This window comes from Lepisma saccharinum, chromosome 23, assembly GCF_977018435.1.
Source record: "Lepisma saccharinum chromosome 23, izLepSacc3.1, whole genome shotgun sequence".
Lineage (NCBI taxonomy): Eukaryota > Metazoa > Arthropoda > Insecta > Zygentoma > Lepismatidae > Lepisma > Lepisma saccharinum.
In genome coordinates, this window is record NC_139251.1 from 47,936,884 (window position 1) to 47,958,155 (window position 21,272).

The 21,272-nt window shown below is 37.5% G+C and overlaps 1 protein-coding gene across 1 annotated transcript in view; it reads right to left on the reverse strand.

Annotated features, from left to right (window-relative positions):
* LOC145977683 (alpha-tocopherol transfer protein-like) overlaps window positions 1–21,272 on the reverse strand; it is a 57,566-nt gene that overhangs the window by 16,220 nt on the left and 20,074 nt on the right. Inside the window, exons 4-5 of the mRNA XM_083109898.1 lie at window positions 20,225–20,375; window positions 6,815–7,008 (exon numbers count right to left, since the gene is read on the reverse strand). Coding sequence (XP_082966024.1) covers window positions 6,815–7,008; window positions 20,225–20,375 — 345 coding nt within the window. The remainder of the gene's footprint in view (window positions 1–6,814; window positions 7,009–20,224; window positions 20,376–21,272) is intronic.

Sequence of the window (21,272 nt, forward strand, 5' to 3'; positions counted from 1 at the left end):
ACCATATTTTTATTTTATACTAAGTATTTGACCGGTTTGACGTTGTGTGCGTGTATTGCGTGTGTGTATGTAAAAGTGTGTGTTTGCTAATGAACGTTAAATTCCATAATGCCTCCAGTTCTGTCGAAGTTGAAATCAAAAACCTTGCATAGCCAACCTCGGGAAATTCTAAGCAACGTGCACGAGTTCATGAAGGAGGAAGCCAGTCATGGTGTTAGCATCCCAATAAAGCATTTTGGCAAGAGAGCAGCGAACAGCAGCAACAAATTGTTCATATTTCATAATTTTGGAATTATTCAAAATAAATAAATTATGTAGCTCCAACATCATTTCAACTCTGGCTCCGGCACGTGTTCTTGTAGAAATTGCATAGAGGAGGCTGTTATTTTTGCTGCTTAATGCGATACATATTGTTTTCTGTGTTAAAATTGCCATGTTTTGATGGGTGATAAGCCTATTGAAAACTGTGATCGAGCGAGATATTTTTTTGCGCTGAATAGTATTGAAATAGCATAAGAAGTCTTATTATTTATTTTATATTTTGATGTTTTAGTGAGGAATATATTGATTTTCAATTTTCTGTTGCTGCGTAATGACCGGGGGGGTCGAAATAGAGCGGCATCTGCCGCTACCTCCCAGGGAGGCAAAATGACTAGCGCCGGCCCTGGTTCATAACAAAAGAAAAAGCCGCGCAGCTTATCGTCTAGTGGCAGTATATGTACTTGTTATTGTTGTGGAAGCCGGCATTTTTTGTAAATGTACAACAAAGGCAACCGACTGTCGCCGATCTCAGAGAGGAAATAATAATACTGCTTCAGGAGGAGTGTTATGGTGCAATTGTAGCGGTTTAACACGTTGGCATGTTATTATCTGCCGTTGCAGTTCCATACCAGTGTATACGGGTTTTGGAAGTGAAAAGTTAGAACGCCACCAGTGCATTAATGCAATGAAAAATAATATATATATTTTTTTATTTTGTTTGAAATCACTCAAATAAGGAATCGTATGAAGAAGTCTTCTTTGCAGCATTTTTGGTAATTTTACTTATGTGTTAGTTCATATTTTGCGAATTTTTAGTCCATATGTATGTAGCTACATACAAAGTTACTTGTTAGTACATATTAATCCTAGTCCTGGTATAATGCATGACGTTTAAAACTCAACGTTAGATAGACCTGAATTCTCTAATTTTATTGTTGTACGTAACAGCTGTGCATCGGCGCACTACAGCGATTTTTCTATCTGCTCCATTAGCAACACTGCTTCTTTAGTTGTTTCGCGCATCGCACGGCAGAATTATCTGCGCTGGACTCTACCCAGTGCGGCGACCTGTTCACCCAGCGATGCGTCTCTGCTCACGAACTTTTCGAAAGCTGCGTGCTCTAACTTTCTGTCTGCTTCGTGACGTGCATCCAGATCCGTCTGCGTGGTGTTGTAAGCGATGTCGTGATTTTTGCATGCGGCGTCCAACGGATTCACACCCTTGCCCCCTCTCTCCAATTTTTTCTCGAGTTTGGTACCCGGTCCGCAGTACTGGTAGCCAGGTAAATGCATCTGAAAAGATAACTTGTCACCTTTTGAGAACAGGCGCCTGTACGTGTTCTCGAAAAGTTTGGAGCAATCCAAATACCAGCAACTGATGAAACTGTACGATGGTCTGGACATTGCAACGTTCCCCCCTCGGAAATAAAACCACTCGACGATTGTCGTGAAAATTCAGTCGTTGTGTTCGACGACGCCATCCTGGAAAATCAAAATGAAATTCGCAACTTTTTCACGCAAGGTCGTCACAAAAAAAATGGATTGCTTCTACCTAGCTCAAACGTTTTCCAAAATTCCAAAACAGTTACTACGCGACAACGCTAATTTCATATGTTTGTTTCGTCAAGATCATACCAACTTCAAGCACGCGTACGATGACTACGTAGGCGGAGACATGAACTACAATCAATTTTCGGAACGCTGCTGCTCTACTTGCTGGAACGGTGACGATTTCGGATTCGCGACGATCGACATGACGAGGAAACCCAACGACGGAAAATACAGAAACAAAATCAACGACTTTCTAAACGTTGCAACTCACCGCCACTTTACCTGCCTTTTCCCCTTCCATGACAGAAATAGTGCTTCATTATTACAGTTGGCAACACTAGTTACTAGCTAGCCAATAAACATGCACTGCATAAAAAAAGCAAGCACTACGCCGTGCTATATTGCCACATTAGCGTCCCTACCGAACGGTGGGAACCGCGAGCTGGAGCGCTATTCAATTGTTTTCAATAATGTTTGCGCGAGTGTGTCCAGGAATGGAATAACAATATGGCAACAATAGCGAAGGTTATCGAGCAGGGTAGAACACATGATGCTAAGAGAGAGGGAGACGAAACGAAAATTCGTTTCTACGCAACGGCAAATTTACGTGTGTGGCACTCTACCACCATCGCCATGAACACGAAACAAAAATTGGGGTAGGGTATATAAATAACATAGAGTGAAAAATAATAATAATAACAACATGTCTCGTATAACTGATTTGCCACCCGAGCTACTATCTAAAATATTCAAAAAAATAGTAAACGGAGATGTAGGGAAACTTGTAATCATAGCAAGAACAACGCCGGAATTTCGCATCCCTTGTGAAATGGTTCTCAAGGACCGTCTTCGGGGGATCAGCGGCCTGAGGTGCGGTGATCTCAACATTCTGCTTTCGGCTGCAGGGGAAAAATTGGACGAGAGGTTGGACGAACTGGAGGAGGCAAGGCAGGGAAGAAGATGGTACACAGTAGATTGGTACAAGTCTATGCAGGAGACGGAAGATATCATTACGCACATCATCGCGTTTTCCGAAGCACGGACTTTCTTCCTCTGTTAAAAAAATAATAATATATATACGTGTCAAAAAAAAAAACTTAAAGTTGGCAATAGAAATATTTTTTCCACACTTAGAGCACAGTTTGGTCGCACATATTCGCTTTCCCGGCACACAAGTACGACAGTGCCTTTGAAAATGTTTACTTGACACAGCAGTTTGGCACGTAGGGCAATTTTTTACAGAACGCATAATGCAGAGATTGTTTGGGGGTATGTTATTTAATACCTAATGCTGTGCAATGCAAAATATAATTGTTCACTTTTTTTTTTAACTATTCTCTATGATCTTACTTGGTTTTTTTTTTTTCGCCAAATTATATGCTTCTAGTCTCCTATACAATACAATATACGTACAATATTGTCAACAGTATCATATTTGAGCAGGTCGCTTGTCACCTAAACACTACAGCTCACAGGTTGGGAAAATCTGACATGAAAGCAGATAATACGCTTATGCCTTATTTATATATAATTTTCACGGGGCGTTCAATATTGTCAACAGTATTATATTTGAGCAGGTCGCTTGTCACCTAAACACTACAGCTCACAGGTTGGGAAAATCTGACATGAAAGCAGATAATATGCTTAAGTCTTATTTATATATAATTTTCACGGGCGTACAATATTGTTAAGAGCGTCAGTTTCCGTAGAGCTCTCTTTTTCCATCTTCCCTCTATACAGTAAAGCTGTAGAAGACACAATTAGCTAACCTAGCATACAACATACCTTCCTAATTAATATGGATATTGTCTGTGAATTGTGAATAATAAAAATATATCACCTTTGAATATTCTAGTAGAGTTGAGGAGGGGAAGAAGAAATTAATTGTTTTCTGGTGTCATTGGTGGAAAACTAATAATCCTCGTAAAACTAATTTTCAGAAAACTATTTATGGAACATTTAATAAAATAACAAATCCAGGTAAACAAAATAAACAAAACATATTATTACGAATAGATTTTGTGTAAAAACCAGAAATTGTACCTTTTCAGATAGATAGCGAATAGATCACATGTAGAATATCATTTAGGCAAATTATAAGAAATTAATTAAGTCAGTTATCGGAGGTTCATACCTCCAATTTCTCTGTAGGCACTTTAGAATAGAAGTTTTTCTATTTAAACATACCTATTCAAGGGGATATAGAAAGCCCTTTGAAATAATTCATGAAAAAAACAGATTTCTTTCTCACTTTCATGAATATTTCGGAAGGGACCAGAGCCCCCTAAACCTCTCCTCCTGGTTCGCTATGGAAATGAGGAACTAGCTGATTGGAGAGGAGAGCATAAAAGTTTGTAAATCTAATTAAATATGTTTTATTTTATATATTAAATCTTATCATTTCTTCAATCAAAATAATCAAAATTAACATGAGGTAAATATGTGATTAATTATAACTAACATTCCTTCTGTCTATTGAAAGCGAATGTTGCGTGCATGCGGAAATAACACAGAAAAAAAAAGCAGATGGAAGCAATTTAAAATCAGTGGAGCAAGATTAGTATTACGAGAGCGTAAAAACATGTGCTTTCATTCAACTTCGAAAAATAAGAATAAATGTGTGCATACAGAACACATATGCTTTCTTTTCACAGTTGTAAAATCATATAAATTGTACATGAAGTAAGTTACGGGAAGGCTCTCTCTTTTATGTCTGTGTATATGTTGTACAATTAGGTACAAGTATTGTACAATTAGGTACAAATTGTTGTACAATTATTTTCCCCAGTTGTCCAGTTGGAGTTGGGGGCATAACACTGGTACTATTTGTAATCACAGTGCTTACTCATGTATTTTGTTTAATATTTTATTTCAAATTCACTGTCAGAAACTAGTGTTGCCAGTTCCTGGATGTAGGTTTACCTACTCTGTTGGTTGTCACTGTCAAGCTTCCAGTATTCGTACAGCATAAAAAGCTATAACCCCCCTCTCAAAATATATACATTGTATACGCCAATTCTTGCTGTGAAATTTCTATGCTGTTTAACCTAATAGAATTCGAATCTCTGAGAAAGCCAAGTACTAAGCTTTAGCATTCCATATTAGCAAAACCTTTATACGTACGTATTTATAACCTCAATTTACTAATCAAAAAATCCCCCCTAACCAACCAATTAGCACATTTATATGACCTTCTATAGAGGAAGAGGACATAACATTTCCGAGCCGGTATTATTAATATGACATTCTTAACAGGTTAATGCATCAATCTTTAAGCAAACACTTAGGAATGTTTGAAATTCAAACAATTCTTGTGACAAAAAAACAAATAATTAGGAAATTCTTTTTAACCAAACAATCAACACAAATCTCTCTTTTTTATAGAGAAAAAAAAAGCATAACATTCCTGAGACAGTAATAGTGAACACTGTCGTTTGAAATTAGAAAAAAATTAATCACACGAGCATCATCATCGTCGACATCGCTTATCCTGACGGGATGCACAACATGTTTATCCAACGTACACGTTGATGATTAAGCGTTTTCCTTCTGCATCTCGTGCTCATATTTCAAATTTTAATATATCAGAAATAGTCACCGGGTATTCGATGCCAGACATTACACTTTCAAAACTCAAACTCGTATTGTTTGTAATATCCAACCCACTGTGGATTATTTTTGCAATAAACAAAATGCAGTGCAGCCAATATACACCTCCGATTGTTACAATAAGACTTTACCGCCGGGCAAACTGCTCGAAATAGACGCCAAACAGAACACAGCTAAATTGATAATAAATAGCATGTTATTTGTTTGGTTTGCATCACAATACGGAAATAATAAGAGGCACGCGCGTGCGCGTGTGGCACATCATTCCCCCAAGAGAGGTTTACAAAAATCACAATATATAAACATTTGGTCCCCCGGGGACTTGGAAAATTACGATAAGATGCATTCGCTCACCACTGTTGCCAGCTCTAGGTCTCTCTTTTTTCATCTTACAGCAAAATTGGTATCTCTATCTTTTTTTTTTAGTTGCAGGTGGGTTGCCAACACACTCTAGTTAATAATGCTACATATTATACACACACGCACACGCATACTGTGTTGCCATCCATCCATCCATCTCTTTCTCTTTTACGGCAGTATATATTTGTTGCCGGCTCTCCTTGCCCAGTGTATGTATGTTACGCCAGTATATAAATTGGCTAAACCCTTGCCAAGTAAAAAAAAGCTGTAGGTAAATATTAGCGACATTGTCAGTTGTTTAACTTTTCCCTCTCTCTCTCCTCTCTCTTTTTTTTTGTAAAAGGCTATGGCAAAAATACTAGTAGGTTGGCAAATTGCTTTATGCACTGTAAAGCAAACCTCAAGCAAGGTTGCCAGCTCCTTGCTTTAGGTTAAGTTAGACCAAAATAAATCTTGGTGACTTTTCGACTAAGATGTTGGCAATACTGCGAGCACACAAGATTGCCAGCTTCTTGCTTTAGGTTAGATTAGACCAAAAAAACCTTGGTGATTTTTTCGAGTAAGAAGTTGGCAACACTGCAAGCCTCACTGAGCCCCACTTCCGGTTTGTGAACTCTCAAGCAAGATTGCCAGCTTCTTGCTTTAGGTTAGGTTAGACCAAGAAAAACCTTGGTGATTTTTTCGAGTAAGCAGTTGGCAACACTGCGAGCCCCACCGAGCCCCACTTTCGGGCTTAGAACCGGCCAACTACCACTACTTTGGCCTGAATTCAAACTGAACTCACATCAGCAATTTCGATGACAAAAATTTGTTTCCCAGCTATTTCCTCTCAAAACCTCTACATGTTTCATATTTGTCCATTGAACTTATTTAAATACGTCTCCCACATTAACTGAACATTAATGTTTATTATTTGTGTTTACAAGATCATGTGTGTGTATGTGAGGGTGGGTGAATGTGTGCGTATTATCTCGGTGAGTGGTGTAGGTGTGTGTTATCCACATATGTCTGTTAATAACTATAGTTCTCTTACAAGCATAACGTGACAGGTCACTTTAATGAACTTGAACGTGACTTGTCTGAGGTGCATCAGCGACAGGAAGGAACAGTCGATTATCACCACAATCCCTCCGACCTGGAAAGTCTGATCGAGCAGGAAACAGTCGAGAGCCGTGAAGATCACTCTCCACATGTGGTCCACTGTGTGTTTAGAAAAATCATAGGTTCCTGAAAACACAACAATAATTGACTGAACTCCTTTGCTTACTGTAAGTAAACTGAACACACATTTGGTAATAACTATCTTTGTACAGAGCGATTCAATGAATAAATTATAATATATAAATAAATAAATACATTAGAATACTCTGATATTTTCTTTCTGTTTGTCTTTGTTAATACTTGCAACAATTATTTATAAGCAAAACAAATTTTATACATATGCAAATTGTAATTTCATTGTAGATTTTAGTGTCCGGAACTCGGGGTAACTTTAGCTGACGATGAATCACTGTGTAGTATATACAGGGTGAATCAAAACTCCCCTTATACAATGTGAAGGAACTGACTACAATTTGTCATGGTAGAAACAGGTTACACCTAGAGGGAGCCATTTTGGTGCTTTCGAATTGGACGTCCCTCATATTGAATGCAATTCAATTTTTTAAATGAGAAGGGGGTGATGTGAAATACCAAATTAGGCTAGAAGTTTGTGAGGATTGCAATGGTGAAGGTCTTTTCGACGCAGCAATGACCGATGAACCGTGGAGATTGCAGGTGTCACTGCGAGTCAGTACGTACTGTGTTGCCACGTCCCATGTACATCTTTTCTCCGGGTATAAAAATCTGTATAAAATCGGTTTCGCAATGTAAATTGAGAATGATAATGGATTTTAAAAACAGACGCAAAAAGATTCAAAACAAGATCGATATTGTATTTGTATGACTATCCTACACTAAGAAAAATATATTTGGAAAATTTATAAGAACGGTTCTTTGACAAATTTTAAAATCTGAAAATTAAGAGTTGTGTTTAAAACCTTTCGGCCTGCAACGCACTAAAATTTCATGACGATCGGATAACCCGTTTTTCATTCATAGAATTTCAGAGAGCGATCGTTTGCAAAACTAAAAAATGGCACTTTGTTCTCGCGACGATAAAAAATACAATGCATGCTCGATAAACATTTTGGTTAGCATAGATTAACGCAGAATTAAATAAGGTACATTTTGAAGTAACTCGTTTTCATGTAAGTCTACTGCATAATTTTTATTTGGAGTCTAAACCAGAGTATCGATAATTATTAATGTGACAGTAGTGGAGGTAATTGCAGAGTGCTAACAGTAGGCTTAGTCTTTTTTGATTAACTGAGGATAAGTAGACCTAAAATAATTTTGGATTTTTAAACTCTTGTTGGCTTTTCCTCAGAACTGCGCGTGCCACGGTATTGCATAGAAGAGACTCACCTATTACCTGGCAAAATGCTGGAAACTACAAGAAATAGCCGGGGTATTTTTCTGTAACTTCCTATCTCGCACACCTTTTATCAAAAGAATGGTGTAATACCTGTACTGACGGTGCACTTTCAATGTTAAAGGCTTTACTACCAGATATTTGCGAAATTTCATTCGTGATAACATCTAAATGCTTGTTGCACAGGCACTGAGTTCTCAAAATCAAACAAATACCAGAATAATATTTTGAGGGGGTAAAATGACACATTTCATAAGCTATGCAATATTATGCTTCCTGTTTGTATTGTTTCTACCTAGTAGATATTTTCAAAAAACTGAACAAGAATCGATAGACAGAATAGTTTCAGGACCCGACCAATTTTCAAAATTACAAGATAACTTTGACATTCACTTTAAATCTCTTTCGACCGAGAAGCTTGATTTGAATATTTCACCATTTGAATTGAGAACACAACAAGAAAACCAGATTGAGTTCCAGCAGATTGGAGCTGCTCCTGGGAAGCAAAGTGTAGATGGCAGCATGATAGTTGTGTCCTTCCACTTCAGATAGGCAACTGCTTTTCTCATTTAAATATACGGAGAATTATCTGTAGGTCGTGTTGTTCTTTATTAAATTGCACGTTTAATGTGATTTTACGCTGTGATGTGATGTCGAATCTGTAAGCCTTGTTTTGTTGTGTGTGTGATTTCTTATGTATACATGCACAAGACATACAAAATACGTAGGTTCAAATTAAACAACATAACTTTAATACATGGAAGCCATTCACGTACATCTTACACACGGTTACTATAACAACCAATCAATAACATGCTATAGAATACATATTCTTCTTCTTCCTCTTATCATGCGTCTATCATCTCCTCCTGGAGTCTCTTTTTGTTTTGTTTTAAGTGCTGGTCTCACCGTATCTATCAGGAGGTCTCCTAAGTCTATTCGATCTTCTGATTGGTGTGTGCCCAGCGTCTGTATATGGTTGGTTTTGGTTATCTCTTCCCTCTGCATCCTCCGGCTGTCCTTCTGGTATCGATTCAAGGTTTGGATCAGGTAGATCTGTTGAGGGGTTTGGTTCACACTCACGTTTTCGTAGCCACCTGACGTGTACCGTTCGTGTCGATCCGTCGAACAACTGCACTTTATATATTAGGCTGTTGCCGACTCTAGACAATACCATTCCTGGTACATGCTTGGGCGAATTTACCTTCGGGGTCTGCACCCAGACTGGATCATTCGGAAGATATGCAAGATAAGTTTTGTCAAGTGTCTTCCTCTCTACTCGGCTCCGCCGTGATCCAAGAAATGGTGGGCGATCCATTCGCCTTTCCCGCTCAGTCATATCTGTTACCATCCACCAGAGTCTTGGTTGAAATCGCAACACGGAAGCAGAAGGCAAACTTTGAGTTTCTCCTAATCTGGAATTTCTCAAAAACAGAAGAACTTCCGCGATCCTCGCGTCCATTTGTAATGAACTTAAATTGGGGTGTTCCAATACCAATTTTCTCAAGTGGTCTTTAACGGTCCGAATATATCTCTCGGCCATTCCGTTACTCGGACTATGGTACGGAGGTATGGTTAAGTGCCTTATTCCGTATTGTGAACAGAAGTTCTGGAAAGTTAGGCTACTGAACGCAGGACCATTATCTGACACAATATTGTCTGGTAAGCCTAAGTAAGAACAAGATTGTAATATCCAACGTATGGTTTCCGCCGAATCTAGAGAATGAACTGGCCATATGTCAACCCATTTACTGAATGCGTCGACTAGAATAAGAAATTTCTTTCCTCCGAAGAAAAAGTGGTCTACGTGTATTCTCTCTGCTACACGTGAAGCTTCTGGCCACTCATTTATAGGGCCTTTTCTTACTTTCCTCCGTTCCGATTGACAAATATTGCAATTATCAACATATTTGTCTATGTCCTTGAGCATCTTTGGCCACCAGTATATTGACGAAGCTGCATCTTGGCTTGAAACTAACACTCCTTGCTTTTGAACGAGTGAGTGTTGCATCTTCCACTTGTATATTTTCTGTGTTTGATGAAATAGTGCAAGTATTATCTTCTGGCGGATGAGAATCACTAACTTCGACGTGCAATAAAGACAAACCATGAAATTCATTATGTATGTTTTGTTCAACAATAGCATCTAAAGATTTAATATTAGACGTGGGTGTTTGATCACTTGTAATTGTCTTAGTCGCAACTCCACCATTATTTTTCCTAAACTTGCATTTTACATGCCAATGACCTTTCTTTTTGCAAAATGAACATATCGAATATTTTGCTGGACAATGTCCAAGATCATGTCTTCTGGAACATCTATCACATTCTTCGGTGCTTTTATAACTTCTATTCTGAGGGTTGACAAAGTTATTTTTGTGCGCTTGCGAGGACTGGAAACATGGTTTGAATTTCTGTGTCCCAGCAAATGCAACTACATTAGAACTACATTTCTTTTCACGATGTGTGAACATTTGTGTTTCCCGCTCAATTAATTCCATTCGAAGCACAATATCTTGACATTTTGCTGGAGTCAATGTAGGTTCAGAAAGTAATTTCTTTCTAATGGCGTCAGACCGAACGCCTACAATTATTTGCTCTACAATGGCTTCCTGTAAGTACTGGCCAAAACTACATTTTAGTGCTTGTTCCTTAACACATACCATAAATCGTGTTGCATCCTCGCCGCTTTCCTGCATGCATTGCCTGAACTTAAAACGTTCCACATATTTGTTTATTTTCTGGCCATAATGTTTAAGCAGATTGTCCTTGAGGATCGAATACGTTTGCCGTTCGACTGGTTCAGGTGCAAGGATAGTCTTCAACACTTTGAAAGCTTCAGACCCTATAACTGCAATCAGTATGGGTACCTTCCTGGCTTCATTAACATCATGAGCCAAGCAAGACTGTTCAAACCTCGTTAAATAATCTTCTATTTCTTCCGAATCTGGCCGGAACTCAGAGAATAAATTCAAACCGAACATATTCATAATTGTGGTCAACTAAATATCACAATATCTTAAACTCAATCCGTATCCTACCGACTGCGCCATAGATGTAAGCCTTGTTTTGTTGTGTGTGTGATTTCTTATGTATACATGCACAAGACATACAAAATACGTAGGTTCAAATTAAACAACATAACTTTAATACATGGAAGCCATTCACGTACATCTTACACACGGTTACTATAACAACCAATCAATAACATGCTATAGAATACATATTCTTCTTCTTCCTCTTATCATACGTCTATCAGAATCAAGATGGATGAATGGTTTAAAACTAGGATGTTGGTGATCCTTAGAGCGTTTGCACATGCACAGATAACGGCGTCCCCTGTCTTGATATCGCGTGCACCAAATAACAACGGGGGTAAATTGTACAGCCCCTCACGTAGATATTGATTTGTCAATAAACTCGACAAATTTCCGGGAAGGACCCTTCGATGGTCGGGATGCGACTGAGCTCCCCTCGACACATCTAGAGTCGGACCTCGGGCAATGAAAAAGAAGACACAGACACAATCCAAAAAAAATTATCTGGAAGTTGTTTTGAAGCAGGCAGCTATGCCAACCCTAGAATTATGATGCTAAGCCTAACACAATTTGAGTTTCGGTAGCACCTAGCACTCTGTTCTTGCATAATGGAAAAGTCTAACATAATTTGAGAAATTCACTTCAAAGGACGATATTTTGAGGAATTAAAAATTAAATTATATCCAGATGTTGTTTTCTGTCCAGTGGCATGGTTGCTCAACCACACTATCTTATCTTCATATTTTCTTTTTTCTCCTCAGTTTACATCGCGAGGAACATTTAATGGCAAGAAATCGGTATAAAGGTTGTGGGACACAAATAAAACAAATGTTCCTCTTTGCAATCGACGAATCATCTCAAACTTTCTCTAGTTCATTGTTGAACTCGATTTTCTTAAGATAGAGTGATTTTCTTTACTATACTTCGCTTTTGTGCCATTTTTGGCTAATTGCGAAGATGGGGATGAGTGATGACATGATGAACTTGATGAATAGACACTCACAAAAATCCATGCCCATGCCGGGTTTCGAACTGGGGCCCCCTGGCATCGTAGCGCGAAATAATAACCACTCTGACACGGCGACGGTCAATGTTGAACTCATCTCGGAAAATATATGCATAACTTAAAAAGACAAACGTCCGAAAAATAATTATAATAATAAATTACTGTTACTAATTATCAATAATAGTAATTCATTGTTATTATTATTTAGAGCCTAGAATAATTTATCTGCATTTAGTATAAATTCACAGATTAAACCGTTTTTCTCATCGGGAGGTTGGCAACGCAGGGCAGGAGCGTTCCCTCCAAGGTCTTGGCGAGAACCATGATTGTGTCGTTGCGTGTTAGAAAGACTCTGCCGGGGTTAGCGTTGTCGAGGAAAATTATCCTGGCAAAAGAACGGTATATGTGCAAGCGCACTTTAAGAACATGAAAGATATCGGAACTGAAGGTAAGGTCAAAGTTTGCATTGCATTTGTTCGCGCGACTTGTAGTTTTGCACAGTTTCCGTTTTATGTCGTTGTGAGTTGGTGCACTGGAGAATTATACACAACAATTTTTTCCACTGTACTTCTATTTCTGTAGCCTAGTTGTTGTTAACAGAATAGAATAGACTGGTCTTTATTTAAGCAGGTGTGTTTCGGTTTCATGGGCGTTCTTACAACTAACCCTTTTCAGAGATTCAATAAATGAAGAAAACAACAAAGAGAATAAACAAAAGATAATGGTCATGATGATATATTAAAGATAACATAAAGATTATACAATGATAAACTAATACATTGAATTGATTAGTATGCATAATCTGGAGTAAAGATAAGTAATAAGTCTTCAGTAGTGCATTGTGTGTGTTTATGGGGGAGTGTTAGGTATGCATTATATAATGTGTAAGTGCAGGTGCAATTATGTAGAGTTGGGACAATAGTTGGGAAAATGGTATATTTGTTTCATATATATATATATATATAATTTTCCGACATGGTTAGTAAAAATGACCCTATGCTTTATATAGAGGCGTATCAATTTATGGAGAATAGTAATATTTTTAAAGAAATTACTAAATTTTATGTTCTGTTTCAGGTCTCTTAACCTATATGAAGTTCTTATTTCAACAAATTCTAATTTCGAAAATGTTGTTGACCAAAAGAACGAACGTACACAGAAAATATCTCTTCAATAATAAAACAAAATACCTTATTTAGATTAGAGGGCAATGTAACACAATTATATTTTATTAAACTTATTCACTGGACAATATCTCCTTCAAAACGTCAAACGTTTCGAAGCCCAATCGCCCCCTCGGCTTCGTTTTACCAGCGCCTTCCTCTGAGATACGTTCACTCGGAACACAAGTCGCCTGGTGCTCGTTGGTCGCTGTTTGCAGCTTGCAAGAAAAGAGAAGGGGTTCGTTCTTCTAGCTCTCAGTATTATGGGCTAAACTCGCACTGCTAGTGCTGTTTTCACGATACAACAGTGTTGCAGCCACATTCCATTCGAGATCGTGTGGCGGAGTAGAGGCAGCCCACACATTATCGTAAATCGAGTTTTCTTTCCTTTTCTTTGGAAAAGGGACATTTCTATGGTATTTTCGACCACCCTGTTCCAAGAAAGAAGGGGAAGAAGGGGACAACCGAAAGCGAAACGTATGTTTTAAAGAATGTCTTGCATTGCTCTTGCTTAAATGTAGCTTGGGCAAAATAAACTGTCCTTGTGGCGCTGTAGTCGAACGGGCGGAACGTTGACCAGTCAGTTGTTTTCATTGTGTGTCTGTCTGTTCATGCTTTGCAAAATTGTTCCATTGTCCAATGCTCGTTCCTGTTTCAGTGTAAAGTGTTTGATTTCATGATGAAAGGGAAAACTGTACACAGCGAAAACATATACGTACATAATATTTATGGTTGTTGAATATTTGGAAGGAAGTTAGCTACAAAGCGCACAGCGACTGCAGTAATAATACCGATACGGCGGAAGGAGAAAATTCTGAAATACGAAGCAGGGCAGTGTGGACAGTGTAAGTATGTTATTGTCTATAATATTTAATATTATCTTGATTTCGCTAGATATTTGTTTGGTCTGTTGGTCATTAGAAATACACAACTGCTAGATAGATTACAACTGATTTTCTGCATGTGGTTTTTGCATCGCTTGTTTGCAGGAGCGACTTGAGATAAAATTTTCACCTGTGCGAGGTTATGCCCCCTCTTGTCCACCCTGCTGCTCCTACTTTCCACCTTGCTGCAATGTAAATCATGGCCATGTTATATATTTACGGTTTCGATGACGAAAAATAATAGCCTTATTATTTTAAAAATACTTTGAGTGTTACTGTTAAAGAACATGTTTATTACATCTGTGTGATAAATGTGTTTATTTAATACCTACATAATGGCATCAAAATAACAGTAATCTCTTAGCTTAAATCCCTACATGATTTTGCAATATGCTTAAGTTCTCAACAGTAACTTCAATTTATTCGTGACAACAATAAATCCATTTATTTTTTTAAAACAAATAGCCACGCACCCGGTGGAGACACATAGTGGTTCGGATTCCACTTTAAACTGTGGGTCGTCTGTGCATAAATGGACCTAAAAAAACCTCAAACGAATAAGATTTTTCGAAATACAACTCTTCGATATTCTCATTTTCAGTGAAAGGTGGTCATAACTTGGGTTGCGAATACATTTAGCATCATTATGGACACAAAACAGGAGCGTTTATTTCAGATGGGTGACTTATGACATTTCTTCTGGACGCATGGTTGAAGTGCACACACATAGGGCCAGACAACCAGCCGCCACTGGTGCATAGTGCGCAGGGGTGCCCATCCCCCCCAAGGCCAATGGCGCATTCCCCCAAATTCATGTCATGCGTCTCCCTCAAATCAAATCATTACAACAGCGTGTCTACCGAAAGAAACTTTTTTCTTAGCTTTACTGAACACTATACTTGATCTGCCCCTCCTCCCTAAACAGCGATGCCCATCACTCAAGACCACCCCTAAAATCGTTGATCATAATCGAGACTATCGAGAATATCGCTTGTCTTGTAATGCAGCTATAGTATAAAAACTTCACATTCACCTCATCAAAGTGGCAAACACGCATGCTCGCAACACAATAATGCGAGCGAAGCGAGCAAGACATTTTTTTCATCCATTTCTTTGCAGGCTTTCAAGAATATTAACTTAATGGATTATACTGAGGAACAAAAAAAAGATTTTATTTTGCGGCATAAAGATTAATAACAGTTTTAGCACACAAAACAGCTGTGATTGCCAATTGTATGATTGGTTCAGTTGAATTGACTCCAGTTATAAAAATAAACACACCATGGAAAATGTAGGAGGTAATATTACTCTACGATTTTCTCGGTAATATCAAAATTTGATAATGGGCTGAAATTCCCATTAAGAAACTTATTTATTTATTTGTAAATTGTTGCTAGGCAACTTATGAAGCATTGCCAGGCAATATATCGGACACCCAACATAGCTTAAGGAAGAATACCAAAACATAAAAATGGTTTTAGAAAAAAATTGAATATGCTGAACATAAGTGGCTCGTGTGTGTGGATTTCAAGATGGTGAATTTTTTACTAGGACAGCAAAGTGGGTACACAAAGTATCCCTGTTTCCTATGTTTGTGGGATAGTCGTGCTAGAGAAAAGCATTGGACGATAAAAGTTTGGCCCCCAAGGGAAAATATTAGTGGGGAATGTTATCATGAACCGCTGATAGATAGGGACAAAATCATCCTTCCGCCACTGCATATTAAACTTGGGTTGATAAAACAGTTTGTCAAGGCCTTAGATACAAGTGGTGATTGTTTCAAATATATATGCCACACTTTTCCAGGACTAAGTATTGAAAAATTGAAGGCAGGAATATTTGATGGACAACCACAATTTCGTACACTTATAAATGATGCCAATTTTACAACTTACATGTCTTACATAAAATCTGAGGCCTGGCTGAGCTCTGTGTCCGTCCTCAAAAACTTTTTGGGGAATCACAGAGCAGAAAAGTACCCCGATATAGTTGGAAATATGCTGAAAAATTTTGAGAAATTGGGAGCTAATACGAGTGTGAAGATACATTTTCTACATAGCCACATTGACAGATTCCCTGAGAATCTTGGTGATTTTAGTGAAGAACAGGGAGAAAGGTTCTATCAGGATATAAGGATAATGGAAGAAAGGTACCAGGGACTGTGGGATCGCCGCATGATGGCCGACTACTGTCGGAGCTTACAGAGGGATTGTCCTAAAAAGCAATACAGCAGGAAATCGTATAGAAAACATTTCACACAGTTTGTTACTTCATTGTGTACATATTTTCTTAATTATTATGATCATAGGCCTATATAAATTTATTTTTATAATAATGATTGTAATCACAAAAAGAAATATTAAATTGTTGTTGGAAGTTCATTTATATGTATGTCTTATGTCTCCACCATTTTGGTTTAGTTGCATTTATTTCATAAATTAGAGCCAATTCAGGAAATATATTATCATATCATTATTCAGCAGCATGAAATTGCCCTAAATTAGCTCTCAAACACTGTGCCGCAACTTCACTGTTCCCCAGTGTTATCAATACTTTCTCAAGATCCATTACAGAGATATTTAGTCTTTTCCAGCTTCTCCTTTGGCACGTTTGGGGTCGAAAACGTGTAAATACAGTTTCCGAAATTTAATGTTCGAACTCTCTCTCCACTACAGAAATCCCTTGACAATCTAAGATTTAACACTTTATCAAGAGCTTTCTATCTCTACCCTTAAATTTAATACTTAATCCTTCCACCAAAATGTCCATGCCAATTTTAGACTATCTAAAATACACGCCATAATCTAAGACCTATAGTATACTGTTCATCCCCAAAGTTCAATACAGAACCCCCCCCCAGAACCCACGTGTCAAATAAGGCCTAATATGTAAGAGTTGGATATCCCCCCCTCCCTTCGATAATACCCTTAAAGACTTTGCTTTCTTCATCTATTGGATTAAATATGGTGCATTTAAGGTGTAAAATTTTTACATATATTTTGGAAAGAGATATGAATGCTGAATTTTATATTATTTAAAGGGAAAACATTCCCCCCAAAATCTCGATGGCGCAACTTGCGCCATAATCCCCCTCTTGGGCACACTGATAGTATGTGATAATGATTCTTATGCAACGCGTAATACAATATTTCTAGATTATTTGGTGAGTTTCTCCGATACTTTGTATTACGAATACATGCGAGGAAAATGGACCAGAACGTATTGTAGAATCAAATCCCTATACTGACAGTGTACGGGAGCAAGGACAGATTCAAATTACACCAACTTTTGTGCTCTTTAAACATGAAGACGCTGTGTAGCCCGTTTGAGCTACCCTGCTTTTGCGCTTAAATAAATCAATTCTTAGCTGTAGCTACAAGCACTGCCCGAATTAAGCTTTTTGTTTGGGAGGGATGGCCACTCGGTGGTGCATTTGTGAATTTATTTTGGGAATAGGTTTCTGCGAATGCACATTTGTATATACTTGTATGTTTACAGTCAGTAAACAAAACTATTACCTTGAGGTCCTAAGTACGTTAGAACTTTGGTTTTAACCTTGTTTACTAAATCTTATGATACCATTTACATGTACTTCAGAAACACTTACTGTATTTACATTATATAAAAACGCACTCTTATATGGGGGTTATTCCTGAGTAAACAAAAAATGATCGATCAGACAATTCGATTATTGATGGCGGGGAAAGAACTTCCGGTTTGGCGAATTTTACAATGTAAACAAGTGGAATACAGATCGTCACCGAGCTTATTTTCTTATCCAAGATCGGAAACAAAATGGATCACTTGAAATTTTTGAGTGATGTAGAGAAACAAAGGTACCTGGAAAATATTGGCAATTTCGCGGATCCTTTGGATGCAGATATAAGGGACAATACTAATATTTTCCAAGGCAATGATGATCTTCTACCATCAGTTTCGTTTTTGAAAAGACTTCTCCAGGTTGAAATGAAGCTTATATTAATTATAAACATTGAAATGCTTCGTTCACAACAGTAAAAGAAACAATAATAATTACTAAGGTTAACATTAATTTAATACATTTTATTCGAATTTAATTATTATATTATTGTTGTTGTTTGTGTATTATTATCATGCTATTCGATCCCGAGTGAAAATCCAGCACTATTTTCCATTAATACTTTTACATTTCATAGTTACTATACTGAAGTACACACATATTGTAGTTTCTTATTAACTTTTGCAAGTGTCGTTCAAGAAAGGACTTTAGAAGTTAGAAAAAATACTCACAAAGTTTATATTGTGTGACCTCATCTAAAATTATAATTTTTCGAATTCTGAAAACTGTGGAACCATTTACTCTTTGAATTAAATGGTAGAATATGAAAAAATATCCTGGTACCTGTATTTTTCACTCATTTTCTCGATGTAATGCATATTTTACATTGATTACTCTGTTCGAATACTAACCAAGTGAACTTTATTTCTGTTATTAACAATAAAAATAACAAACTTCCTGCCTTTTTGCAACTTGAAATGAAGGATGGCAATTTCCAGAGGGGCGGGGTCGACTGACCTACCGACGCCCATGGAGAGAGCGCTTATCAACAACCAAAATGCAAATGCGTTATAATATGATTATAAATAGTTCCAACTTAAAAATTTAATCAACACATGTGCGTTAGACAATTATAATTTTCGAAACACGTAAAATATTTTCATTTGATTTGATGAAGTGTCGACTGCAGAGCCTACTCCCACGTGTTTGTGTCCAATCTTTTCGCCTTACTGCCTAAATCCACTGATCTTTCAATATCGGGTCTGTCTGAAAACGATGCATAGATACCTCAGAACAATTGTTTGTTCCCTATCTCATGTTATAACCAAATGCCACACAAATATTGTCGCCTTTTCCGAAGCCACTGCCTTTACACCATTGAATTCAATGTTATTCTTTTCAAAACCGGAAGTGCAGTCCCCGCCAGCGCCAAGGAAGCACAGAAATGTAAACATTCGGTGAATAGAGCCCATACAAAAAGAGCTATAGAACTAGTAACACCGAACACGGGATCGAATTTCTGTTGCTAAGCTCAAACTTAACATCCATCTAACACACTTACACGTTCCTTGTGACTACGTTAATACATGTAAAATATCAACACTGTGCCATGAAAACTTCAGTGGAAAACACCATGCTGCTGTTTCGGTGAGGCAAGGTTGATATGATGCAGAATGCATACATATTTGACGACTGGATCGTTAATGGACATGAAATAAATTGCAATTGTGTTCGTTCGATTGTTAAGAAATGATATACTATATGGATTCAATTCCATTTCCTTTATGGGAGATTAAAAAATATATAAAATATCTTGCTGATGATATTTTTTTGTGTGGGGAGGGTTGAATTCCACGCATCCCACTCGTTAATTCGGACAGTGTTCACAAGTGTGTCATTTTCGGAAATTTAAGGCTTGTTTCATCATTTAAAAGGTTCTTGAAACAAGGTTTTAATATCAATTTAGATAAGGGACTTCACGTCGCTGAAAATAAAGTTTGAATAGCACATTTCATCGCGCTCCAGTGTAAAGTTTGAAGCAACCAAATTGTGTGAATACAACTAGCCTGACGCCGTCGCAGAAGAAGTTTGGCAGTGAACCGAGTCTATTCTTCATATAACTTTTGAAACTGCATTGGTTTGGGAGCACGTAAGTAACCTAAGCTAGTAAGAATAACGTATCGTACTTCTTAGGAAACGGCACTTACTTGTGAAGAAGAACCCTATATTAATGTAAAGGTGGTTTAAGCAAATTTAAGTTTGCATTGTTTATTTCCTTCCTTCTTTGTTAGATGTTTTAATTAATACCCTAAAACGTACGATTGTAAAAGTAGAAACTTACCAATCCTGATGATGGCTACTGTTCTCCCCAAGGAATCCTTTTCTGGAAGAATCTTGTATAAATCTCTGTCGTTGAATTCCTTGTTTACTGAAAGTGGCAAAGGCTCGAAATATTCAGGGTATTTTCCCCTGAATTCGTAGAACCTAAGTAACTGAAAAAAGTGGAGTGATATCGTTAGTAAAAATCAAACTAAATTTCTGTTCATATTCAAATGTAAAGCGGTTTAAATAAGCTTTGTGCGGACTAAAAACATATTAATGCATTTATAATGCACTCTATTTGGCCACGTGCGCTAAAAATGCTCACATATTTTTTAAGAAACTGAATAAATCTTTGAAACAATTCATTGTAGTAAATGTAATATCATGCTCAAACTTGTACAAATATCATGCAAATAATACAGGGTCATCCGTTTGGGTATGGATAAAATAAAATGGATGTGAATTTTTTTTGGTCAAATGTTATTACCTGAAATATTGTATAGAAAAGATTGAAAGGTGAGAGTTCTTATATTTCTACACTACTAACAGTTTAGTACAGTTGTCAGTTTTCTACATGGCCTCCATTGCGAACTCTGCACAACTCATAACGGTGATTCAATTCATTCCACGTCTGGTGTAGCATCTCTGGGGTGATTCAAGCCTGTGTGATTTTGAGTTTCAAATCATCAATGTCGGTACTTTACGCACACCATACTGACGACGAAATTCCCGTTGGACTTGTGTAACACTCTCACGCTTAGCATACCAAAGGACACATTTAGCCCGTTGCTGGTTCGTAAGCGCCATTTTAACAATAACGAATCAGTTCAAACTTTATTGTTGCCAACATACTACAGCAAAACTCCCATGTTTCACGCACGAAAACACCAACACGAAACTCTATTAATGTTTTATTTTATCCATACCCAAATGGATAACACGGTATAATACAAAAATGAAATGTGCTTTGGGATTGACTCAGTATTAGATATGATATTACACTTATGTATTACATTGCTGCTGGTTGTTGAGGTTTCTGGCACCTAGATTCACAGCCTGTATAATTA